This window comes from Oryza sativa, chromosome 11 (genome assembly GCF_034140825.1).
Source record: "Oryza sativa Japonica Group chromosome 11, ASM3414082v1".
Lineage (NCBI taxonomy): Eukaryota > Viridiplantae > Streptophyta > Magnoliopsida > Poales > Poaceae > Oryza > Oryza sativa.
The window spans coordinates 22,220,150-22,247,941 of NC_089045.1; the positions used below are offsets into that span (position 1 = coordinate 22,220,150).

At 36.8% G+C, this 27,792-nt stretch overlaps 1 protein-coding gene across 3 annotated transcripts; it reads left to right on the top strand.

The window, feature by feature from the left end:
• The first annotated feature begins 4,092 nt into the window (after nt 1-4,092).
• On the top strand, nt 4,093-27,106 carry LOC107279289 (uncharacterized). Of its 3 annotated transcripts, XM_066305509.1 has the most exons (5): nt 4,093-4,587; nt 10,667-10,780; nt 18,034-18,156; nt 25,893-26,103; nt 26,460-27,067. In XM_066305509.1, exons 1-4 carry the CDS (start codon nt 4,242-4,244, stop codon nt 25,973-25,975), a joined length of 666 nt encoding a protein of 221 aa, XP_066161606.1. In that variant the 5' UTR covers nt 4,093-4,241; the 3' UTR covers nt 25,976-26,103; nt 26,460-27,067. The 3 variants fall into 3 exon arrangements, with proteins under 3 accessions (XP_066161606.1, XP_015615895.3, XP_066161607.1); XM_015760409.3 differs by lacking the exon at nt 25,893-26,103 and having other exon boundaries at nt 26,460-27,106; XM_066305510.1 differs by lacking the exons at nt 18,034-18,156; nt 25,893-26,103; nt 26,460-27,067 and adding an exon at nt 15,351-15,648.
• The last annotated feature ends 686 nt before the right edge of the window (nt 27,107-27,792 follow it).

A 27,792-nucleotide genomic window follows, 5' to 3' on the forward strand; every position in this document is an offset into this window, starting at 1 on the left:
AAATATTAGTAAACTTTTAGCATAAATGATAGAGGCTAGAAATGAAATTATTTTGAAACGAAGGGAGTGTAAAGGAATGAAAGGAAGATGAACATGCAGAGACCTATGTTAACCGATGACTTGGCCCTCCTATCCAATAAGGTGGTGTTTGGATCCAGGGACTTAACTTTAGTCCCTGTATTTAGACACTAATTTAGAGTATTAAATATATACTACTTACAAAACTAATTACATAAATGAAAGCTAATTCGCGAGACAAATTTTTTAAGCCTAATTAATCCATAATTAGAGAATGTTTACTGTAGCATCACATAGGCTAATCATGGATTAATTAGGCTCAAAAGATTCGTCTCGTGAATTAGTCCAAGATTATGGATGGGTTTTATTAATAGTCTATGTTTAATATTTATAATTAGTGTCCAAACATCCGATGTGATAGTGACAAAGTTTTAGTCCTATCTATACCGCGCCTAAATAGCAAACACCGCCGAATGAAAATGCGATGTGATATCATTTTCCTGTGTAGAAAATTGACTCGATTACTTATAGGGTCAAGGTCAACCGATGGCTAAAGAGGAGTTTTTTTTTTTCTATTTAAAAAAGAACACCTGTACGCAGCTCTGCTTTTGCTCTTGAATACAACAAAAAAAAAATACCTTGCGTAGAGACACTTTGGTAGACGTGGTTTTTAATTTGCCAATAAATTATGAGTTATATAGTCTAGAGACACTTTAAAAATTGTTTAAAATACTTTTACTCATATTTTTAATATATTTTGTTAAATTTATATTGTAGAGGTATATTTTCGACACTTTAAAATTTGTCTTAGGTGTAAAGACATTTTAACCTTTGTGGGGTACTTTTCTAAATATTAATGTATGCTCTGCTACTCCATATAACTAACAGAAGGCACATCTTTACAAGTAATGATATCAAGTTGAGATGGTGAGTGCATTGAAGATAAAAATTATCTACTCAAGAGTTCATGTGTTCAAATATTGTTCAAAAGAGTAAAGTCTATCACCGGTCTCTAAACTTGTACCGTTATGTCATCCCGGTCCCTAAACTCGCAAATCGACCGTTCAGGTCCTCAAACTTGTTCGACTGTATCATTCTGGTCCTTAAACTTTCAGATCACTCGTTTAGGTCCTCTAACTTGTTCAGTTGTGTCACCCCGGTCCCTAAACAGGACGGTCTAAAAACTTTATATTAAAAAATAATTCATAACTTTTTCATGTGAACTCTAATGAAGACAAACTTTATATCAAAATTGTAGCCCTCGACGCGACCTACAACTTTGTAGTTGAAAATTTTTTGAATTAAAACTGTTTAGGGTCCCAAAATATTGTTGCATGTTTATAGATTTTGAAATTTTGATTTTAAAATTACATTTTGGGACAAAAAATGACTTAAAATAAAAAAAATTAACTACAAAGTTGTAGATCGCGTCGAGGGCTACAAGTTTGGTATAAATTTTTTCTTCATTAGAGTTCACATGAAAAAATTACGAATTATTTTTAAATATAAAGTCTTTAGACCGTCCTATTTGACCAAGATGATATTCAAATCCAAGTTTAGGGACCGGGGTGACATAACTGGACAAGTTGGAGGATCTAAACAAGTGATCTGCAAGTTTAGGAACCAGGATGACACAGTCGAACAAGTTTGATGACCTGAACGGTCAATTTGCGAGTTTAGGGACCGGGATGACACAACGGTACAAGTTTAGGGACCGGTGATGGACTTTACTCTTGTTCAAAATGTCCCTATAATACTTAGAGATATTTTAAAACACCTCTACAATATTAGATTAATGTCTTTACGTACAACAGTTTTGTTGTAGTTTTGCTACCTTTATTAAGTTTTTGTGAGAAATAATTTAAAATTACCAAAGTTTGGTAGCGAAGGTAAGTCTCTTGGGCAATATTTGAATTGTTACCCATTAATTTTTTGGTAATGGTAAAGCTAAAACTTAAGGTTCATTTTAGCAACAAAGTGGAAAGCTGAGAGCGTTATTTATTAAGAGCAACAACAATGTATAATACCTAAGTGTTGATTAGTGTGGGACCATTTGTTAGTTGGTAATAGTTATTTATTAAGAGCAACAAGAATGTATAATACCTAAGTGTTGATTAGTGTGGGACCATTTGTTAGTTGGTAATAGTTATTTATTAAGAGCAACAAGAATGTATAATACCTAAGTGTTGATTAGTGTGGGACCATTTGTTAGTTGGTAATAGTTAAACCAGGCACCAGCCGCACCACAATGCATATGGATAGATGAGAGATATTAAGATGGGCAAAAAAAAAAAAACACTGTTCCAACTTCTCTCACAAATGCCTCACGGTTGTCTGAAAACTCTGAACAATTATTGTATTTTTACTCCTTCCTGCTGGCGGTGGCATAAGAGCAGGTACAATAGCAGATTATAAGCCAGCTATAAACATATTTTAAAAAGATAAAGGAAGAGAAAGAAGAGCAGCGGGCTATAGATCTGTAGCCAGCTGCAGCGCAGACTCCAAGACGTAATGTGTGTATAATAGGTGGGACCAGATATTAATAGTATAGTAAGCAACTACTGTATGAATTGGCTATTACATTGACTATAGATGATTTAGAGGTAGTAGTTGGCTATACTATTAAACTTGCTCTAAATGTGTAGTTGCTATCATCCGCTCTCATAATGGCTATTACTAGGTATTAAGGTATCATTTATTGATTATTCAGTGCTTTAATAGTTCCTCGTGGATACCATAAGGGCATGCACAATGTATATTACCTAAGTAAGCTGTAAAACTTTTCACAATGCTTATATGAGTATAGTGGTAAACAAGGTGGGGTCCACCAAAAAAAATTCATACATCCCAACCCTTCATTACCCTAATCATGTAATAATCTTCATATTTATTTGGTTGTTACCGGCAATAGCACAAATACCAGGTAGTAACTACTAGTATCTCTTTCCACAGTGCTTACTACTGGGTAGATGCCACATTGTGGTTGCTCGGCATCACCAATGTATATGGTAAAAGTAATCTATATGGATGGGATCCACATGAATAAACTTTAACTATGACAATACTCACAATGTATATGGATACAAGGTAGTATTATAAGAAGATAGAGAAATAGAAATAGATAATATTATTTATTTCATATGGGTAGTCCATATGCATATGGATACCTTTAATTATTTCCTTTATATAGACTAGTTGCACAATGTTACTAGGTGACTGAATGGAATAGTTTATTCCTTATGGACTACTTCTCTACTACACTGTGGATGCCCACATCTAGATAAGGGGTAGGTAAGAGATATTGAAAAAATTATGGGGTAGGTAGGAAATATTGACAAAAATAAAACTTATCAATCTGCAAATTAGGCTAGTTAGCTGGCGAAATGAAAATTTTTGGGTGTCACATTGGACGTTTGACCGGATGTCGGAAGGGGTTTTTGGACACGAATGAAAAAAAACTAATTTCATAACTCGCTTGGAAACCGCGAGACGAATTTATTAAGCCTAATTAATCTGTCATTAGTACATGTGGGTTACTGTAGCACTTATGGCTAATCATAGACTAATTAGGCTCAAAAGATTCGTCTCGCGATTTCCATGCAAACTGTGCAATTAGTTTTTCATTTTATCTATATATTTAATACTCCATGCATATGTCCAAAGATTCAATGACGTTTTTAGGAAAAACTTTTTGGGAACTAAACAAGACCTTAGGGATTGTGGGGAAATAGCACAAGTAGTAGATATGTACTAGAAATGAAATTATTTTGAAACAAAAGGAAAGGAAGGAAAAGAGTGTAAGGCTGTGTTTAGTTACTGAAAAGAGTTGGAAGTTCGGGGAAAGTTAAAAGTTTGGAAAAAAAAAGTTGAAAATTTATGTGTATAGGAAAGTTTTGGATGTGATATGATGTGATGGAAAGTTGGAAGTTTGGGATATTTGGGGGTAAAGTAAACAAGACGTAAAGGAATGGAAGGAAGATGCACATGCAGGACCTGTGTTAACTGATGACTTGGCCCTCCAATCCAATAAATAGCAATAAATAGCAAACACTGTCGAATGATGATGCGATGTGATGGCCATTTTCCTGTGTAGGAAGTTGACTCGATTACTACCAGGTCAAGGTCAACCGGTGGCGAAAGAGGAGTTTTTTCTACTAAAAAAGAACACTCTGCTCAGCTCTGCTTTTGCTCAAGTAGTTCGAGTTGCTGAGAGAGAGACGCCGATGCGGACTCCGACGGCGGCGATCACCGTGGTGCTTCCGGCTGTGGCGGTGGTGGTGATGGCGAGCTTTTTGGCGGCCGCCGGCGAGGTGGAGCTGGCGCTGGATCAGGCGGGTAGTCCGACTTGCGCGAACAATCTGGCTTCGTGCGCGCGGTACATGAATGGGACAAGCATGCCGCCTGACGGCTGCTGCGAGCCGTTCAGGCACTCGGTAGTGAAAGAACAGAGGTGCCTCTGCGACCTCCTCGCCTCGCCCGAGATCTTTAAGGCCTTCGACATCAAGGAATCCAGCTTTCACGACCTAGCCAATAGATGTGGCCTCAAAGACCTCAACACCTTATGTCCCGGTAAATACTCGTACAATTTTTACTCTTATTTCTTCCTTCTTCTTTTTTTCCTTTTATATGTGCCTGAGAGAAGTGTCGTTTCATGGTTTTCTATTTGTTGTTAGTCTTAAAGATAGCATGTCGACAACCCTTAAAAACAAGTATAATATCAAAGGCTGTTATTGTACATTTTTCAAAGGCGCGCGGTCAATACGTGGGGTTTTATAGATATAATAACATGTTCTTGTCCCTGTTTTAGACTATAATTGTAAAACGGAGGCAGACAATAGCATGTTTTTGTCCCAATTTCATATGGTATTTTAATTAGCTAGCGTTCATCTCAACTTACGGATAGATAAGAGCAAAGGCTAATAGTAAAGCCAATTACTAGCTCTATCTATTATTATAACATCTATGATCAACTTAATAGTTTACATATACAGTAATTAGTTGCATATTATCTGTTAATACTTGGTCCCACCTTACTCTTCCTCGTAAAGTTTTTTTAACTTTGTGCTACAATTGGCTATAAATATAAATCTATAGTTCGTTTTTTCTCTCTCATTTTCTCCCAATTACAACTCAACATAAATATAAGATGGTAACTATCACTTACATCAACTTTATTGTACTCTAAGCACATCGTAGTAGTCGTTGTCTTATGTGGAATATTCTACCGTCTTCACACAAATTTAGCTCCTGAAAGAGTGATTCACTGACTCTAACACACTACTACAGATCCGGGCTTCAGTGACGGGTCATCTGTGACGGGCCAACGCAACTCGTCAAAGATGAGTCATCTCTGACGGGCCAAAAAAAATATCCTCTTCAATATATGGTTACCAGGGAGGACCCATCACAGATGTGAAGTCATCTGTGACGGCTTGCACTTGTAACCCGTCACAGATCGTCTGTGACGGGTCACAACCATGGCTCGTCACACATGACATGTCATCTGTGACGGGTGTAGTATTATGAACCATCACAAAAGAGACCACTCATCTCTGACGGGTCTTTAACTAACACACGTCACAGATAACGTTATCTCTGACGGGTGGTAGTTATGACCCGTCAGTGATGAGTGAAAATTCAAATTTTTAAATTTTGCAAAAAATCTCGGATTGAAACATGTCCTATATAAAAGTTGTAGCTCTCAATGATATCCACAACTTTATAACTAACAACATTTCTATTAGAGATCATTTACATCCCCGAACATGCATTACAAGTGATCAGATCTACTTTTAAAAACAAAATTTTGAGTTTTTTTTTCAAATGACATGGATGGATACATGCCCCGTATCAAAGTCATAGAACTCAACCAGACCTACAACATTATAATTGAAAATATTTTCATTTCACAAAATTTACATGTTATAAAGTGAGATATATTTTGAAAAATGAAATTTTGAATTCTTCAAACAACATCGGATGAAGATATTTTCTATGTAAAAGTTATAAAACACGATGAGATCTATAACTATTTAGTTGATAATATTTTCATTTGAAGTCATTTAGAGTGTTAAATATATGTTAAATGATTCAGACAAGCATAGACAAAATAATAACATTGGGTGAGTAGTCAATATGTGTTTAGTAGGTGAGTTGGTAAGGGAGCTCTATATGGAGGTTGAGGTCTTGAGTTCGAATCTCATGTGTAGCATGCAAGTTATATTGCGTGAAAAATTGTGAATTTGTAGGTAGTGATTTGTAACCATGTTATAGGATGGTTAGTAAAATTCAAAATATTTTTTTGAGGTTTTTTGTTGCGTTTAAAATTCAAAAATTGTATTTCTTACTTTGTCATCAGTGACGGGTCGTAAGTTACAACCCGTCAGAGATGAGTCATCAGTTACGACACGTCACTGATGACTCATCTGTGACGGATGACAAGTTTTAACCCGTCAGAGATGACTTATATACCGGTCAGAGATGGGTTATCTGTGACGGGTGTTTCATCCGTCATCAGTGACCACTAATCACTGACCAAGACCAAACCCGTCAAAGGTGAGGGTTTGGGCCCGTCAGAGATGACCTGGTCCGGCGTAGTGACATATCGATCGTTAGCAAAGTGTCGTTCAATACTGGTAGGGTGGCATTTCCACCTTTCCAAACATATGTGACTAAAAACTGTTTTACGCTGGTATAATTTAAAGATCCGCTAGTATGATCGCCATCACATATTGGTTGCTTGTTAATAACTATACTATTTGGTTTGGCATGAAATCTTCTTTTATGTGTCAAACTTAGGTACGGAAACCAGTGAAAACAGGACCCTTACACCATTTGTTGCAGTCCGGCTAGATGCACCACAGATTGGAAACCCTTTCACCACTGAAAACAGGAGTCTTCTTTGGCTCCTTTTGCGTGGATAATTAGGCCTCTACTCTATAAGATGAACTCGGACAGTGCAACTTGGTAGTGTTTGCATGTTAGGCAAGCATGGGCCCAATTATTAGCGAAACTCATTTCATGATTCAACCTATCTATCTTCTATTATATACTAAAAGTCCATTAAATCTCCTACAAATGCTCTCAAGTTATCACATGGCGCTCTAATAAATTAAAGAAAATACTAAAAATTCTAAGAAAAAAACAAAACATCTACCCCGTAATTTTCACTTAAATTGGTGGGTTTAATATTATACACGTTAGATAAAATTAATCATAAAACAAACAAAATACTATGGGTCCCACCTCTCCTCTTTCTCCATGCATAGGTTCACGTACGTACATGGGTATAGGCCTGTTTAGTATAGCTCCGACTCCTAAATTTAGCTCCAGGAGTTGAGTCTGCAGTGGAGTTGTGGAGCTGCCTAAACCCAGCTCCACAACTCTAGTTCATTTTGTGAGAGAACACCACCTAGCTCCACTCTCAGTTTTGGTGGAGCTGAAACTGTTTGGCTGAGCTCCAGCTTTAGGAGGGGTGGAGCTGGAGTTGGAGCTGTGTCAAACAGGCCCTATGTAGTATGTACGGCTCCCTCCATTTTTTTTCCTTTTTTTCTTTTTTTTTCCATTTATACAATTGATATATATTTTTTAAATAATCATAATGTTCCAAACAAAGAATATACCATCATATAACTCTTTATAAACACATGTAACTAAATTAGCTCTACAATCTTTGAAAATAAAATTTACACCATTTTATGTTTACCCATTAAATCAATAATGTAAGATAATTTTCACTTAAACCGGTGTACTTATTACTTTGTACTATTATTTTCAAAAAATACACTATTTTAAAATAAAGTTTACACAGTTATATTGTGTACCTATCAAATAAACAATTTAAGATCCATATTAACTAATTTATGCGTGCACTTAAACAGATGGACCCATTTAAAAAGTACGAATTACCCCCTAAACTATCAAGATCGACAGAATTACACCCCCGATCTCGAAAACTAGACATTCTACACCCTCAACTATTGAAACCGGACAAATAACCCCCCTGATCTCGAAAACTAGGTATTTGTCCGGTTTCAATAGTTGAGAGTGTAGAATGTCTGGTTTTCAAGTTCGGGGGTGTAATTCGGTCGACCTCGATAGTAGGGGGTAATTCGTACTTTTCCTTATTTAAATCATCAGATCTATTTTTATTAATTTGGACTATTATTCTCAAATAATGCACTGTTTTAAAATAAAGTCTACACCATTGTATTGTGTACCCATTAAATTAACAATTTAAAATCTATATTAACTAATTTATATTTACACTAGAACCAGTGGACCCATTTTTTAAATCATCGGATCTATTGTTAATAAATAAAGTGTCCAAAGTTCTCTTTTTTTGCCCGCTGCACAATGCACGTTTGCACCTTTGCGTTTCGCATGTGTGACAAAGCGTCGTGTCTAAGGCATCTGAGGTGATCACGACCGTTGCAGCGCTACCGCTTTTCCATATATCAAATCATATATGAAAATTAAAGGTGTGATGCAGCGAGAGAATAATTAAGCACCGTGGGTTGAGTTTTTTCAACACTTAGCTCTATTTAAGCTGAAACCAAGAGTTGATTACATAATAATTATAATGTATCGTGTTATGTTGTATTTGGATTTTGTATTATTTGTTCGTACAGTTGAAAGAAATCATTATGTTATAAATGCGAGCACAATATTAACGAATATCAATAGAACTCTTACTAGGACAAGAGTGTTCTATTACTAGGACAAGAGTATTACAAGAGAGTTAAAGGCCCTATTTTGTTTTCCTGATTCCATCTTTTAGATTTTCGTTTGCATACTCCACGCTTTCCAAGTTTCTAAATGGTGTTTTTTTAAACAACTTTTTAACTTTTTAGAAGTTAATTCATTCGTATATAATCTCAAATAGCTATCACATAAATCAGATAATTCATCAATTTCAGTTGTCCTAAACTCTAAGTAGTACATATTTTTTTCATAGTAGCTCTTACATTTTCATCTTACGATCGTAAGATGAATATGTAAGAGCTACTATGAAACAATTGTAAATAGGTGTCAAAATTAATTGCTATTTATTAGACTTCTAATGGCTTGCTAGCAACATATTTAATTTCTCTCTACATGTATATAAACATGGACGAAGCTGAAACGAATATTAACATACTCCCTCCGTCCCAAAAAAAGACAAACCCTGGTTTCCGTGTCCAATGTTTGACCGTCCTTCTTATTTGAAAAAAATATGAAAAAAATAAAAAGATAAGTCACGCATAAAGTATTAATCATGTTTTATCATCTAATAACAATGAAAATACTAATTATAAAAAAATTTCATATAAGACGGACAGACAAACGTTGGCACGGAAACCCATGGTTTGCCTTTTTTTGGGACGGAGGGAGTATATCCCATACATATATGTTACATTGTTAATATTCTAATCACATGTGGCAAGGCCATTAAAATTTCTTAAAATGCCCCCAAGCTGCCACGTGGTGCTCTAATAAATTAGAGAAAATATTAAAAATTCTAAGAAAAAAAAAGCAAAGTATCTACTATTTGATTTTCACTTAAATCGGTGGGTCCAATATTATAAATCATTAGATTAAATTGATCTTAGAGAGGTCCCACCTCTCCACCTTCGGTACGCATCTATGTACGTGGGTACCTACGCTTCCCCTCCACATTTTCATTTTTCCCTTTCTTCTTTTTTCTCTATATATACGCTTCCCTCCCTTTCTTATTATATCATGCGCCTTCATGAAACGATTTAATCACAAGAATTTTAAGTATCTTGCTCTTGCATTTTTCATTTGTAGCCATACTACAAGCAATAGTTTATTATTTACTCGAGAAAAAAATATGATTCAAAAGTTGTAAGTACTTAATCCGTCTCTTACTCAAAAGTTTGTGAATGGATTTTTAAGATACCTTAAAAAAATAGAATCCTTAAATTATTATTAAAAATAACAGTATCCAAACTTTAGTTTTCCCTTAATCTATGAGACAAAATTTTTAAACAAACAATAAAAATCCTACATTTTAATAATATAAGTGATTGCGCATGCGCGGGCCAACTTACTAGTTAACATAAAAAGAGAAAAAGAAGATGGGGATTCGTGCTTGCTGTTTTCATACAAAAAATTCTTGCGAGATAAGCCTCTAATAAATTGGGCACATGCTCTAGTTAGTTTTTTTTTATTTCTTTTTGGGTAGAACAAGATCAGGCTGAACCCTCCGGCACGACCAGCGCCTATTGCTCACCAAAATTAAATGATCCGAGAAAAATAGTAGTACTAAATAATAATCTCTCGGAAAGTTTAGTTAAACTTTTGGATCATTTTCATACAATAATATTATAAAAATCTAATAAGTTATGATATAATGTATTAATCATATAGTATTTTGCAGGGTAAATCTATGCATATATATCATATAGATTTTGATAACCTATGTATTTGTAAGCATTTAAGAAGTTATTGATGGTTAAAGTTTTAAAATTTTGATCAAATATGAACATTAAAAGTTTACCCAATGGCGTACATGATATGAAATCGTATTCAATTCGTTTTCAACCTAGTTTTAATTAACTATTCTTGCTATGTAGAATAGTACTTGGTAGTGTCGTCCAAAACATGTCTTATTACAGACTATTTGTTTCAAATGCTTTTTTGGCAGGTGAAAACATCTCAGTGGCTGCGCCTATAGCATCTGTTGCACCGACATCGCTTGTGCCTATACCATCTGTTGCACCGACATCGCTTGTGGCCGACAAGAATGTCACCCATGGAGGTAAAGCTTTACTGCATATGTGGAGATAGCGGTGAAAACGGCTCGGATATAGATAGAAACTAGCTTTATCATATCACATCATATTTTTATTATTATATTTTAAAAAAAATCAGAAATGAATTGAACTAACCCGGATATAAAAATGAAGAGGAGTATTATTAAATACATATATGGAGCGTACATGGATCGGAACGAATATGATGACGAATATTTATCGAAATACGAAAACCGCTTAAACCATGCTATCCCTACACCCCGTATAGCTGTTGGAAATATAGTCATTAATCGGCATATTTTAATCTAAAAGATTAAAGCAATGATCATGGCATAAGTAGTGTAGGGTGATCTTAACATAACCAGTAGCATACTATGCGCATCATGAATGACAGGAACAGGAACATAACAGTAACGCGATAACATGCTAGAGGCATCATGTAGAACAGGAACAAGAACATAGCGCACATAGTATAGCGATAGCGCTAACAACAGTAGCAGGAGGAGAAGATTATACCTCGAAAATGGCCCTCCGCTGGATGGTGAGGCAGAATTGCCTCCGTTGTTGTTATCGTTCACGGCACCTCCTGGCGCACCAGCTCCTGTCGGCGGCGTACCACCTCCGCCAGCAGTGGCGGCGGCAACTCCAGACATGGCGATGAGCAGTCGTGCGGGAGGTACTCCCCAAAAACCTGATCACCCGCCTACCCGGTGCAGATCTCAGGCGAAGGTGTGGTTTCGGAGGCACTGCTCCTTCCAATCTCTCGAGCGCGCAAGAGATCAGAAGCGAGGAAGCGAGAGCAACTCAGGCGCGGAGAAGGAGAAACTAACACCGGGAAAGAAGCGATGAAACCGGATCGGACTCGCGGCCTCCTTATCTATCAGGAGAAAGAACGTGGACGCGCTGTTGCGGAGGGAATCGTGGGAATGTGGGTTAGTGGCTGCAAAAGGATAGTGACGTGACGCACGCACGCCGCCAGCCAGCCACGCCCTCGCCCTCGCCCTCGCCCACGCCCGGCCCGGCGCGCGCGCGCGCGCGTGTGGCATTCCGACCCCCACCTCAACTGGTCAACAGGGAGCCTCCAATAACTCCCTATTTAGGTTGAGATATTTCTCGCTTAAATCCTGAGGTGGTATTATTATCCTCAACACTTATTATGGGCCTTTGAGATTTAATATTATAAGTTGGGCCTAGCCCAATTATTCTAACAATCCCCACCAAATTTCAAGGCTCATAAGAAATGTTCTCAATGTTGTGCCTGTTTGATATACCAGGGTTTTGGTGGAGACTGTTAAGTTGAACTTCCACCTAGGAAATGAGCTACATCAGACCACAACTGAACAATGGACTATGCCTTGAATTGTGAGTTTTGTGTGATCAGGTTTCACTCAGAACCTTGACTGGTACTGGGCTGCCGTTCGCATCCCCTCTGTTTGGAGCATATAAGTCAAACTCCAGGCCTTTCATGAGTATCTAGAGATCACCCAAACCTCATGGACTGTGACTAGCAGTTAAACTCATATAGGTGTGTTCCTTCTGAGATGTTCTGCAGGTCAACATCTCTGCTTGGAAAAGCCACTCGGATCACATTAAGACATAAGTCATCCTACCATGCAGGAAAGAAGAGAAGCACATAATGAAAATGAGCCCTTTTTCAAGGGTCTCTTCTCTCAGTCACACAATAGTTTGTTTCACCATCCAAATTCACGGGATCTCCGATCACAATGGACAGGTTTCCACTATTATGCAACCTTAGGTGGGTATCAAGCCCATTTCCCTCGATGCACTGTCTATCACATTACGTGGTAGCCCCTTGGTAAACTGATCTGCCAGATTTCTAGCCGTTTGGACATAGTCCAATGCTATCACTCCGGAGTTTTTCTGCATTCTGACAGATTTCGGTCTTCTCTTGATGTGTCTAGATGACTTCATGTTGTCCTTTGAACTGTTCACTTTAATAATCACTGTTTGATTGTCGCAGTTCATTAGGATAGCTGGCACTGGTTTTTCAACCACCGGCAAATCCATCAGGAGTTTACGAAGCCACTCGGCCTCAACTGTCGCAGTATCTAGTGCTGTAAGTTCTGCTTCCATTGTTGACCTCGTTAAGATGGTCTGCTTGCAAGACTTCCAGGAAACAGCGCCACCTCCAAGTGTGAACACATATCCACTTGTGGCTTTTATCTCATCAGCATCAGATATCCAGTTTGAGTCACTATACCCTTCTAGTACTTTTGGATACCCGGTATAGTGAATTCCATAGCTCATAGTGCCCTTTAGATAGCGCATTACTCTTTCCAGAGCCTGCCAATGATCATCTCCCGGATTTGAGACAAACCGGCTTAGCTTGCTTACAGCAAATGAGATGTCAGGCCTCGTTGCGCTAGCCAAGTACATCAATGAACCAATGATTTGAGAGTATCTCAGTTGATCCCTTGCTATTCTTCGGTTTTTCCTTAATAGCACGCTGGGATCATAAGGAGTAGGAGCTGGCTTGCAGTCGCTATATCCAAAGCGACTCAAAACCTTGTCCACATAGTGGGATTGCACAAGTGTAATCCCACCCTCATCTCCTCTTTGTAGTTTGATGTTAAGAATAACATCAGCCTCTCCCAAATCATTCATTTCAAAACTCTTGGACAGATAGTCTTTGACCTCCTCAATCACATTAAGGCTGGTCCCAAAGATCAGTATGTCATCGACATATAAGCACAAGATCACCCCTTCTCCCCCACCATAGCGATAGTGTACACATTTGTCAGCTTTGTTCACAACAAAGCCTACAGATGTAAGCGTGGTGTCAAACTTCTCATGCCATTGCTTAGGTGCTTGCTTGAGGCCATACAAGGATTTCAATAGTTTACACACCATTCCCTCCTGACCTTCTAGTACATACCCGTCTGGTTGATCCATATAGATCTCCTCCTCCAGCTCTCCGTTTAGGAAAGCTGTCTTAACGTCCATCTGATGGACGAGAAGACCATGAGAGGCTGCCAGAGCAAGTAGTACTCGAATCGTGGTCAAGCGAGCAACTGGTGAGTATGTGTTGAAGAAGTCCTCGCCTTCCTTTTGGGTATAACCCTTGGCCACAAGCCTTGCCTTATACTTTTCGATTGTACCATCAGGCCTAAGCTTTTTCTTGAAAACCCATTTGCATCCTACGGGCTTGCACCCATATGGACGCTCAACGACTTCCCAAGTACCATTAGACATAATCGAGTCCATTTCACTGCGTACTGCTTCCTTCCAGTAGTCAGCGTCAGGAGATGAATATGCCTCTTCTATGGTCTTGGGGTGTCATCCGCGAGGTATACAATGTAGTCATCTCCAAAGGATTTTGCAACCCTTTGTCTCTTACTCTTGCGAGTATCTACAATGTTGTCCTCCTCAGGATTTTCCTCAGGCGTTTGATCATTGTGTTCTATCGGTGCAAAGTGCTCATGGGGCATGACAGTTTCTTTACTAGAAGTGCTAGGTGTACATTTCATAGGAAATTCATTCTCAAAGAATGTAGCATCTCTGGACTCAAGAATTGTACCAACATGCATGTCGGGTACTCTAGAGTTTACTATTAAGAATCTATAACCCACACTGTGGATAGCATAACCAAGAAACATACAATCAACAGTTTTTGGTCCAAGTTTCCGCTTTTTGGCTATAGGTACATTTACCTTGGCTAAACAGCCCCATGTTCATAGGTATGAGAGATTTAATTTCTTCCTTTCCGATTCCTCGAATGGTGTTACTTCATTATACTTCATTTGAATTTTATTCAGGACATGACACGCAGTCAAAACTGCCTCACCCCACCATTCCTTGGAAAGCCCCGCAGTGTCTAACATGGCATTCACCATCTCAGTTAGAGTACGGTTCTTTCTTTCGGCCACCCCATTTGATTGGGGTGAATAGGGAGGCGTCATCTCATGAATAATTCCAAACTCTTCGCAAAAGGATGCAAACTCATTGGAAAAATACTCCCCACCTCTATCAGACCTCAACCGTTTGATTTTCCTTTCAAGTTGGTTTTCTACCTCAGTTTTATAGATTTAAATTAATGCAATGCCTCATCCTTTGTTTTTAATAGATACACATAGCAAAATCTAGTGCAATCATCTATCAGTGTCATGAAATATTTCTTTCCCCCTTTAGTCAACACGCCGTTCATTTTGCACAAATCAGAATGAACAAGTTCTAGAGGTGCCAAATTCCTCGCCTCAGATGCCTTGTGAGGCTTGCGAGGTTGTTTCGATTGAACACAAGTATGGCATTTGGAACCTTTTACCAAAGTGAATTTTGGAATTAAACTCATGTTAGCTAAGCGCGTCATACAACCGAAATTCACATGACAGAGTCGCGAATGCCACACATTAGACTCATCATTCTCGCTAATATGGTTCACAGCATTATGATTATTACACATGTCATTCAAAGAAAAGCGAAACAAGCCTCCGCTGTCATAACCTTTTCCAACAAAAGTCTCATATTTAGATACGACACATTTATTGGACTCAAACACAAGTCTAAAACCTTCTCTACACAATAGAGAGCCGCTAACTAGATTCTTCTTTATTGAAGGGACATGCTGCACGTTCTTCAGCTGCACGGTATTTCCCGAAGTAAACTTTAGATCGACCGTACCAACACCATGAACAGCCGCAAGCGACCCGTTTCCCATCAACAAGGAGGAACCTCTCCCGACCTGATAAGAAGAAAACAGAGAAATGTCAGCACATACATGAATATTAGCACCAGTGTTCACCCACCAATCAGGTGAATGAAAAACAGAGAGAACTGTAGGTAATATTTTACCGTACCCCGATGTTCCTCCGCCCTCGCTAATGATCATGTTGGCAGACTTCCTGTCTTTGCGCTCTGGATAGTCCTTGGCCCAATGCCCAGACTTGCCACACACAAAGCAGTCTCCCTTTGCCTTTCCCTTGCCTTTCTTCTTAAAATTGGTTGCAGCCTTGGGTTTGACATCAGGCTTGACTTTCTTGTTATTGTGGGATGCATGAGGGTTCTTCTTCTGTACCATATTGGCACTAGAACCTCCCTCAACCTTTTTGCCCCGGACATCCTTTGCCCTCGCCTTCTCCTCAACACCCAAAGAGCCAATGAGATCAGGAACACTGAACTCTTGTCTCTTGTGCTTTAGAGAAGTGGCAAAGTCCGACCAAGAAGGTGGTAGTTTAGCAATAATGCCACCTGCCACAAACTTGTCTGGCAACTCACAGTTGTTGTTCTCAAGTTCCTTAGCCAGCATCTGAATCTCATGAGCTTGTTCTACTACAGAACGGTCATCGACCATCTTGTAGTCATAGAACTACTCCATAACATACAGCTCACTGCCGGCGTCAGAAACTCCGAACTTGGCCTCAAGTGCATCCCACATGTCCTTCCCAGAAGGCATGTGCATGTACACGTCCACTATGTTGTCAGGGAGTACACTGATCAATGCTCCACGGAACAGGCAATCCAAAGCCTCGAACTTAGCCTCTTCCTCAGGAGAAAGAGGTGGTTCACTTCGTTTGCCCCGTGAAACATAGAAGCACTGCATCGCTGTCAACCACAATAGTGCACGTGCTTTCCATCTCTTATAGTTTGAACCATCAAAAGCATGTGATTTCAGTGCAGCAGAAAAGCCAACTACCGAAAATGACCTATCAGGTTTTTGGATTGTTGGAAATATAGTCATTAATCGGCATATTTTAATCCAAAAGGTTAAAGCAATGATCATGGCATAAGCAGTGTAGGGTGATCTTAACATAACCAGTAGCATACTATGTGCATCATGAATGTCAGAAACAGGAACATAACAGTAACGCGATAACATGCTAGAGGCATCATGTAGAACAGGAACAAGAACATAGCGCACATAGTATAGTGATAGCGCTAACAACAGTAGCAGGAGGAGAAGATTATACCCCGAAAATGGCCCTCCGTTGGATGGTGAGGCAGAATTGCCTCCGTTGTTGTTGTCGTTCACGGCACCTCCTGGCGCACCAGCTCCTGTCGGCGGCGTACCACCTCCGCCAGCAGTGGCGGCGGCAACTCCAGACATGGCGATGAGCAGTCGTGCGGGAGGCACTCCTCAAAAACCTGATCACCCGCCTACCCGGTGCAGATCTCAGGCGAAGGTGTGGTTTCGGAGGCACTGCTCCTTCCAATCTCTCGTGCGCGCAAGAGATCAGAAGTGAGGAAGCGACAGCAACTCAGGCGCGGAGAAGGAGAAACTAACACCGGGAAAGAAGCGATGAAACCGGATCGGACTCGCGGCCTCCTTATCTATTAGGAGAAAGAACGTGAACGCGTTGTTGTGGAGGGAATCGTGGGAACGTGGGTTAGTGGCTGCAAAAGGATAGCGACGTGACGCACGCACGCCGCCACACCCACGCCCACGCCCCGGCCCGGCGGGCGCGCGCGCGCGTGTGGCATTCCGACCCCCACCTCAACTGGTCAACAGGGAGCCTCCAATAACTCCCTATTTAGGTTGAGATATTTCTCGCTTAAATCCTGAGGTGGTATTATTATCCTCAACACTTATTATGGGCCTTTGAGATTTAATATTATAAGTTGAGCCTAGCCCAATTATTCTAACAATAGCTAGCCATAATTTATTATGGGCTGTGTAATTTGAGGTTCTAGGCTTCTAGCTGCTTATGTTTTCCCCTTTCCAATACACTTTGTCGTGAACAGCTATATTTCCCCGACTTGATCAAGGGTGTGTTTAGTTGGGAAAAGGAAATTTTTGGTGTCACATCGAACGTTTGACCGGATGTCGAAAGGGGTTTTCGGACACGAATGAAAAAACTAATTTCAGAACTCGGCTGAAAACCGCGATACGAATCTTTTGAGACTAATTAAGCCGTCATTAGCACATGTGGGTAACTGTAGCACTTATGGCTAATCACGGACTAATTAGGCTTAAAAGATTCGTCTCGCGATTTCCTCCATAACTGTACAATTAGTTTTTCTTTTTATCTATATTTAATGCTTCATACATGTGTCCAAAGATTCGATATGATGTTTTTGAAAAAAAAATTTGGGGAACTAAACAGGCCCCAAGTATGATATCTAAGTCGTGGTGGAATACTGTGTGCTGATCGACTTCTTGCTTGTATTAGTTGTGTATGCGTAATTAATGTGCGAGCGTGTTGCGCGTCATCTATGCGTGCTTGTGCATATTGGTCCCAGCATTTTGTGAAAAATCCCAATGTTTGTACAATTTTTGTAAAATTTAGTCTATGTTATCCACCAGGTTCAATGAAAATTGGTACTATTATTGGGATTGCATTGCCAGCAACAGGTGCAGCAATTGCAATTGCTACTTTGTGTTCTTACATCCGGAGGAAACGATTGGCAAGGAAGACGTCAATTCCAGGTAATTATAACACTTGTGTTGTCTTCATCACTTACAGTCAATTGATATATATGTTTACTATGTGGATTTGGGTATAATCTATCTATCTATTATCTATCTATCTATCTATTATCTATCTATTATTATATACTAAAAGTCCATTAAACTTTATACAAACGTTCTTAAACCGCCACGTGGCAATCCTACAAACGCTCCTAGATCGCCACATGGCACTATCTAATCTCACCGTTGATTTTCACTTAAATTAGTGGTCCCGATATTTTAGACCATTAGATTGCATCTCTTATTAAAAAATAATACCTTCCTTCTACAGGAGAAATATATAAGTGTTGTCTAAAGGATAAATACCTTCCCCACGTACGTACGACTTAAAAAAAAAAAGCTGAACCATTGTTTGCCGCCGTACGTACGACTAAAAGAAAAAAAAAAGCTAAACCATTAATTGTTTGCCGCAAGAAAAAGAAGACAATGTGCATGTACTTATAAGATAGAGAAAAATAAAGGAAAAAAAGAACGTAGTACCGTTCCAAAGAAAAATCGACGTTATTTCATACAATTTACAAATTTACGCAAATATACGTAGTTAAATTACACCTATAATATATAAATATAAAATATCCAATCAATGCTCTTTAAACATTCCATCTTTTAAATTATTTTTATCCAATTTGTGATACTATTGTATTCCTTTACTTAAAATGTCTATGATCCAAAATACATCACAGCACCAGCACATGGGACTTACATGTATATAATTGTATATAATTGATGTTATGTTATCTTTTTTTTTATAATAAAAGTCCATTAAATTTACTACAAACGCTCCTAAGCCGCCACATAGCAACCCTACAAATACTCCTAAGCCTCCACGTGGCACTATAATTATTTCTAAAAAAAATCAAAAGAAGGCAAAAACATCTAACCTTCGATTTTTTTTTAATTTATTCCGATGGACCCGTTGTTACCAACCATTAGATCTATTTTTAAAAACGTCAATTAAATTTATCTCCATCAATCCCACGTACACGTGCATACATACAAGCACAGCACGTACGTATGTACGTAACCAGCTGGCCTCATGTCCCTCTTTTTCTTTTCTTTTTCTTTCTAAAATAAGAAAAATAAATACACCGTTAGAAACCATTAGATCTATCATGAAAACCTAACAGTTAATTTTATCGCTAAAAATCACTAAATACACGTGCACATAAGCACCGTATGTAAGTACGTAAACACGTTGGCCTCAGAACCCTCTGTCTGTTTTTTTTCATTCTGAAATAAAAAAAATAAATCAAAGCTACATTTAGGGTTTAAAATTAAAAATCAAGCTATAAGCTTCGGATTATAGGATAGAAAAAACAGTATGCAATTTGAATTCCTTATTGATTCATTACTGTATTATCCTTTGGTTTCCACAAATATGTCATAGCAATTCTGAAGGAAAAAAAACATTTTCTACCTATACCATGCAAGAAACACGCAAAAAAAATTAAGTCCATTAAACATCATGCTGAATGCTCCTAAACCGCTACATGGAACTTTAATAAATTAGAAAAAATCATATAAAAATTATAAGAAAAAAGAAAAATACTTAGCTATCCATTCTAACTTAAACGGTGGATCCATTATTTCTAACCATTAAATCAATCCTTCAAAACACAAATCCCTTCCACCTCCCACTCCCTCCCGTACATAATCACTCCTCCCTCTCCAACATTCATATGTACATAGCACATATCTTACGTACAACAGAATTTTAAATAATTCAATTAGGTTAAAAGTAAAAATATGACACATAAGTTGTTTCGTACTCCAAGTGCAACCATAAAATTTCATGCCCAATTTTGATCGTTCATCTTATTTGGTTTTTTTTTATAATTAGTATTTTTATTATTATGAGATAATAAGACATGAATAGTTACTTTATATGTAACTTATGTTCTTTATTTTTTTTAAGTTTTTTAAAAGACGGACGGTCAAAGTTGATCACGGAAAATTATGGATGCACTTAAAAATGGGACAGAGGGAGTAGTAAGTAGATTTTTAAGGAATAAGTTTACATTAATCACTGCCTTTCTTATAAATAATGGAGGTACAGTTTCAACATTTTAATATAAATAAATGGTTATGTTGCTCAAATGTGCTTTATTGTGCACTCATATCAAAATATACAAATTATCAGTTTGAAGTATATATTTTTTATATCTTTATAAATAAGAAAATACTTAAAACATGTGACGAGTTATAATGCACGCATAATGTTATGATGCCGGACTCAGTCATCATATAGAATATAATTATGATTTTAATCTTTTACTGCCTAATTAAATATGTCAATGATTGTTAGAATAACTAACGCTCAACATTTAATTTTGAAAATATCAAACACCCATATTCAAAAGAAAAGTATATAGTTGTATAATTTTAAACGATATTAACAAAGTGCCCATAGAGTGAGCTATAAATAATAATCTTGGTGGTTTATAAATCTATACAATCTAGAAAGTATCATAACTACTTAAAAACATTTTTAGGACAAATATCATATATTTAAACTATTATCAAATAACATCTTAAGTAAAAGTCGTCGTATATCCCCACGGCAATAAAATAAAAACAAGATGTCCGTGTATGTTTTATTCCTTCACATAGCATCTAGGCAATCAAGCTGCTAATGGAAAGTTTGTTTGGTTATGATTTATGCATGATAGATGATATTTTGATCTAGGTGGGTTAATAAATTTTCAATTCCCGTGATTGTCTACACTCCATTAAAACATCCGTTCTTTTCAATACTCTATTTTACACGAGTATTCCTATCATATTTTTTACCTTTTCTATTTTTTTTTCAATCATGTGTTATGAAGGAACCTTTAACTTTTTTTCACCGAGAGGCAAAGTCATAAAATTTCACAATCCTAATAACACAAATTATGATGGTTTAAATAAGATGCCCGCGCAAATGCGCAGGCTACTTTTCTAGTTATTATATACTAAAAATCCATTAAACTTCCTACAATCGCTACTAAACCGCCACATGTCGCTCCTATAATTAACGCTCCTAGATCACCACGTGGCGCTTTAATAAATCCTAGAAATTCTAAGATAAAAGCAAAACATCTAGCCATTGGTTTTCATTTAATTTGGTGGACCCACTATTTTAAGCCATTAGATCTTTATTAAGATAAGAAAAAAACAAATCAATCTATCTCTAAAAAAAATCCCACGTTACCCCCTGCCGTGTCCCAATGGACCTGTACGTTCTTACGTAAGTATGTATATATCCCCTATATGTCTTTTTCTTTTTTCCTTCTTATATACTTAGATTAGATGAAAAACTAAAAAGTCCATGTTAAAGTTGTAAAAATATATGTTACTAGCAAATATGCCCGTGCGTTGCAACGGGCCTAGGTGAATATCAAACAAATATGGATTGTTAATATTGCTTGTGTACTTGTATGATACATGTGTACAAAATCTCAAATTTGTTCATGCCTTCCAAATCTTCGAATTAGATTAGGAAACTGATGTCATTATAAAAAAAATATTGCCGAAAAATACAAAGGTGATTTCGCGTGTGACGGACGATGAACAAAAACTTTTACCCGAAGACTTACTTATTTTTTCTAGTTCTTCACGTTGGTTCCATTTAGTTAGAAATAAATTAAAATGCACATACAAAATTTACAGCAATTTTATATCTTAAAATGATGGTTCAAAGTGATTAAAAATTTGTTTTGTAAACATTAAATGATTTTTGGGCGAAAAAATAAAGGAAAAAGGCCTGAAAGCTGGCGGCAGCCCAAAACAGCATGCGCCGGCCCGACCCGTTAGACAAGGAGGCCCTTCTTCGCACGTAGAGGGGCGCGCGGCCCGTATAGCGTGCGAGCAGCCGAGCAGACCATACTGTTTGACATGAGGGAGGGAAAGTAGACGTATTCCAGTGTAAAAAGGAGAGAAAGTTGGAATCTGGTGGCCGGAGCGAGGACGTTCTTCCTTAACAAAGTAGGACGATTTGCACATGTGTTGGGTAATTACTTGTAACATACAAATACTATATCAACTGTGGTTTTGGAATAAAAAGCCCCGATCCGAATATTAAGCGGATTAAAACGGATTTTAGTGACGCTCACGTGGGATAACGGACGAAAAAACAGCCGGAAACCTTACTTATTTTTTAATTAGGTATAGATATAGATTTTAAGTTTTATTCTAAATAGCGCATCTCATCGAAACATCCATAAAAAATATTAATAAATTAAAATTATAGATTATATGATTGTATATCTCTTAAGAACATAGTTAAATTGGACTTATATTTTCAAAAAATAAAAACAATTTAAATTGTGAGTAGCGTTCTAAAAATTTACTCACTCCCTACTGTATAATATTGATATGCCCAAATGACATTATTAAATTTATCATGAATGTATTTTCATATATTATATGTTTCTTTATTCATAAATTTTTGGAAAATTAAGGATCATATATTTTTTTGACACCATGTGGATGTCCTTTTATCTCTTAGGCTTCATTCGGTCTACCTCATTGGATAAGCTTATCTAAGACACGCAAAAAAAAGCATGTCATCCGTGTAAGATTAATTAAGTATTAAATATTACAAACGTGAATATTGATTTATTTGATCTTTTGAAAAACTTTGCATAGAAAGTATTTGGAAACATGCATCATTTCAGGAAACATGCTCACCATAGGTAGTAACCAATCCGATAAACACTTTAGAACTCAACCTTAAATTTACTACAAAATATATAGTATATAATATTTTTTTTCAATTAGGAATAGAGCCAAATATATAAATTGCATATCCCTACTAATTCCTATGTACATAAGTTACATATACAAACCACTGTCCACCAATTATCAAGTCATATTACTTACGAGGCATCCGTGCTCAATGCACCTAATAATTAGATGGCATCTAATAAGCATTGTGTTATCAAGTACCGATAAAGAACAATACTAATTGGGAAACCATCAACAAATGAATGATAGGTAAGTATAGATACCACCAAGCCACAATAAACAGTAGTTGCCTACAAACAGGTTGGAATTATTGAGTAATAGCGTTCCCATGGAACTAATGAGTAATAGCGTTCCCACACACTTACATATATTCTTAGGATGCCACGTGACACTCTAATAAATTAGAGTAAATCTAACAAAAGTTATAAGAAAAAAATTAAAACATCTAGCCATTGATTTACACTTAAACAGGTAGATCAATTATTTTCAACCATCAAATTAGATATCTTCAAGTAATCTATTATGACTATGACTAATAGCATTCCTACACTTCCAAGATGCCACGTGATGCTCGAATAAATTAGAGAAAATCTAAGAAAAAAATATATTAAAAAACAAAATCTAGCTGTTTATTTACACATAAACCAGTGGATATATTATTTTTCAATCATTATATTATATCTATTCAAGTAATCCTGCACTATCTACGTATACGAGAGATGTCATAAAGGAAAAAAAAGAAGAGTGCGTATACGATCAGCCCCATCGATTAGTTTTCTCTTTCTTTCTTTGCATCTCTGAGATTTTTCTCAAATTGTGCATATGGGTAGCGACCACTCCTGGCGAGGCCGTCGAAGAAGCCACACCGCCGCAGCACCGCTTCACGCCATCTAGCCAATTTTCTTGAAAGTATTTTTTACTAATGATGTAAAAGGTAATCACGAGCGCATATATAAATGTGTGCACACCCATCATATAAATAGACATACGCACACCTACCCTAGGAGAAAAAAATATTTGTCCCAAAAAAATGGAAAAAGCACGTGCTTAGTATTTGCCAGAAAAAATATATATACATACCATTGAAAATGCCACATGGAACCACATTATATCTTTTTAATTATGTCATTTTCATCTATATAATGTTAATATTTAGCAGAAATAATTTTGACACTATAGATTATTCCATCGTATATTACCCATGAACATGCATCGATGAATCAAATGTATAATAAAAGAAAAAACAAAGCAAAAAATATATTAACTCATATGTTTGTGATCGATGGTGATAGACGAATTTAGATATAACCGGAACAATTTGTACTGTCTTTATAGTTGTCATTATAGTTTAAGGGTGTAATTCATACTATTTCCTTAAAAAAAAGTCACTTCCACATAAGGATTCATAATAAAAATTTAATTAACACTAAATAAGTAAGGTGCCCGCACATATGCGCGGGCCACTTTCCTAGTTGTTATAAATCCGGCCCAAAATCACTGTCGGGAACCAAACACCTAAGAAACATTGTAGGAGATCCAAACACGATGATGACACCGAGGCACTATATTTATTAATGAAGTTCAGTAGAAACCTACATCTCCGAAACACTGATTACGGGCGCTCCTCCCCGATCCAGCATATTACAGCGTAACAAAGTTATAACGACTCTCGGCCGGATGCCGCTGGCAGCCGTTTCCTATCGCTATACTAAGTCTCCATGTGTGGTTATTACAGATCCGCTCCTCTAATTAAGAGTGAGCTTAGGATAGAGTCCGACTCTTGCTCTATTTCTAAACGTAGTAGTAGTACAACTTCAAGTCCTAAACTATAACCAACTACGTACACTTATTCGACATAAACTCTAACAATAAGTGCTGAGCTTATATATGCTTCTCATATAACAAACGAAAATGAGGCCGGTACATTTTTTATTCCTTTGATATTTATGTGAACCGTTGTATTATGAAAACAAATTGTCTTAAAGTGTGCTCTATTTTAGAAATACTGATTCTTGTCTTCTTTGAGATTCACAGATTTGAGGAAAATATTTCCCGCAAAAGTCAGTTAATTCTGTAGTTTTATTTCATATGGATCAAGCAACGACATTAACTCCAGCCATTGTTTTTTTTAAAGAAAGGCAATCCCTAACCCCTAGTTTTTAAACAAGCTTGGGGAAGGTGGTTTTGGAGTAGTTTATAAGGTACACATATCTATCTATCTATCTATCTATCTATCTATCTAGCTAGCTAGCTATTTCTATGTATGCTAATTGGACACTCTGAGAAAGTTTCTACTTTAACTGTAAAAATAGTGGATAAATCTAGCCATCCCTAATTATAATGGCTTAAATTACAAGAAGATCCCCATATAATTTTATCAATCAATAATATCAATCAATATTGGATTTATTAAACCGAGAAATGAAAAGTCATATAAAAGAGTATTAGAGTGAATCCTGCATATAATTTAATTTTAAGGACTAAATTTAAAGTTTAAAAAATGCTTATCAAATAATTTTTTTTGAAGTACTTAAAAACATTAATTATATTTTCCCCTTAATTATTCAATCAAGAAAGCTAAAATTAAGATTCTATGGCAAGTATGACTTTGTATTTATTTACTCTTAATCTTTGGAGCTATTAAATTAATAAATGAAGAGTAGCAGAAAATAGTGTTTTCATGAATCATATGTATAATTTTTAGTGCTAAATCTAAAATTTAAAAATACTTATAATTTTTTTATTTTGTTCTGAAGTACTTAAAACCAATGTTTACACATATATATAGTACTATGTACTACTAGCCTACACAATGGAAGATTTATATAAGCAATACTTGTCAACTTTCTTTCGAAAAGGACATTATATTTTAAGAACAATTTAACTAACCAAGTGTACACTTTGTGTCAAGTTCTTCACCCTGCAAGTATTATTCACATCTATGAGCATATTCCCTTCTGTAAGCGTAGGGAGCTCTTCCAAATGGGCAAACCATAGCAGTCAAGAGGCTGTCGCGTTGCTCACAGCAGGGGATAGGAGAGTTGAAAAATGAGCTAGTTTTGGTTGGGAAGCTTCAACACAAAAACCTTGTGAGACTAGTGGGTGTTTGCCTTGAGGACGAGGAGAAGCTACTTGTGTATGAATACTTGCCCAATAGGAGCTTGGACACTATTCTTTTTGGTATATTATTTGTCTTTTTTTTAATACTATTAAGTTTTTTTTTAACATTATACTCCCTCCGTTTTTTAATAGATGACGCCGTTGACTTTTTCTCACATGTTTGACCATTTGTCTTATTCAAAAAATTTACGCAATTATAATTTATTTTGTTATGAGTTGTTTTATCACTTATAGTACTTTAAGTGTGATTTATATCTTGTATATTTACATAAAATTTTTGAATAAGACGAATGGTCAAACATGTGAGAAAAAGTCAACGGCGTCATTTATTAAAAAACGGAGGTAGTACTATTAAGTTCGGTATATATTCATCACTCACAATGACGCGAAATCTCCTTTATATTTATTGGTGGCAGATCAAGATAAAAGCAAGGAATTGGACTGGGAGAAGAGATTCAGGATCATAAGTGAAATTGCTCGAGGGCTACAGTACCTGCACGAAGAATCTCGGTTGAAAATCATTCACCGGGATCTCAAAGCTAACAACATTCTACTAGATTCCGATTTAACCCCTAAGATTTCAGACTTTGGCTTGGCGAAGTTATTTGGAGGGGACCAGTCGCACATTGTCACAAATCGTGTAGCTGGGACATAGTAAGTGCCTTCTCAAATTCAATCCATTCATTCTGTTTTATCTTACTTTCTTTCTTTGCCAATCATGTCTCTGTCACTGAACTCGAGGCAAGATAGGTCAGACCAATTTTATTAAACCTTGAAACGATGTACTCCCTCGGTCTCATAAAAAACCAATTTAGTGTTGGATATGACACATCCTAGCACTACGAGTCTAAATCAGATTCGTAGTACTAAGGTGCTAGATTTTTTTTGGACGAAAGGAGTACTCTGGTGACGGGATGTTCCATTACAAGAGGCAAACCGGAATAGCCTCCGATTCCTCCGAAGTGGAACAATCTTGGTCAGCTCATCTCTACTATTGTAAAAATTGAAGATGTTTTTGTCGGTATTTTGGTATGTCATCCGTGTATGAGTCGGTTTTTAAATTCGTTTGCTTTTGGAAATACATATTTGTATTTGAGTCGGTTTATAAGATCGTTCACTTTTGGTAATACAAAAGGTATCATATAAGAAATCTGTTTAAAAAAACTCGCATGCTAACTTGAGACGATCAATTGAACTCCTAACTACAGCTCATGATTTTCTATATATATATAAAAATATATATATATATATATACACACAAGCGAACTCCTAGAGTGGATTTCATCTTAACTAAACCATATAACAATAATAAAATTAAAATAGACTTCACCCGTTGCAACGCACGTGTATTTTTTTCTAGTATATACATGTATTCATGCCGGAGTATCGATGGACCACATGAACTCTTTAAGTATTTTATTTACTTTTAAGATAAGAGAACTCTTCTTGGTGACATGGCAAATGGCTGATGTCGCTTGCCCAAATTAAGGATTGTTTCATGGATTTATGAAAAGGTCAATTTAGAAACTGAATATATAAGACAATCATCTTGCTTTTCATTCAAAAAAAAATTTAGAAACTGAAATCCACGTGCGCTTGTCTCTCGTCCCCGCCCCCATGCAGGATGCACGGATTAAGCATCAAAATATGCAAAAATTATTTATGTACTAGTGAAAGTGAGAAAAAAGTCATACTAAAAGGGAATTGCAGTAAAAAAAATTGCTCAGGCATCTATGTAGGACGAACGAA

Bases quoted from the DNA above. Each gene is read 5' to 3' on its own strand.
- LOC107279289 (XM_015760409.3), top strand. From the start codon at position 4,242: ATGCGGACTCCGACGGCGGCGATCACCGTGGTGCTTCCGGCTGTGGCG. The intron at 4,588-10,666 runs GTAAATACTCGT...CTTTTTTGGCAG, and splicing joins CCTCAACACCTTATGTCCCG to GTGAAAACATCTCAGTGGCT. The intron at 10,781-18,033 runs GTAAAGCTTTAC...GTTATCCACCAG, and splicing joins CAAGAATGTCACCCATGGAG to GTTCAATGAAAATTGGTACT.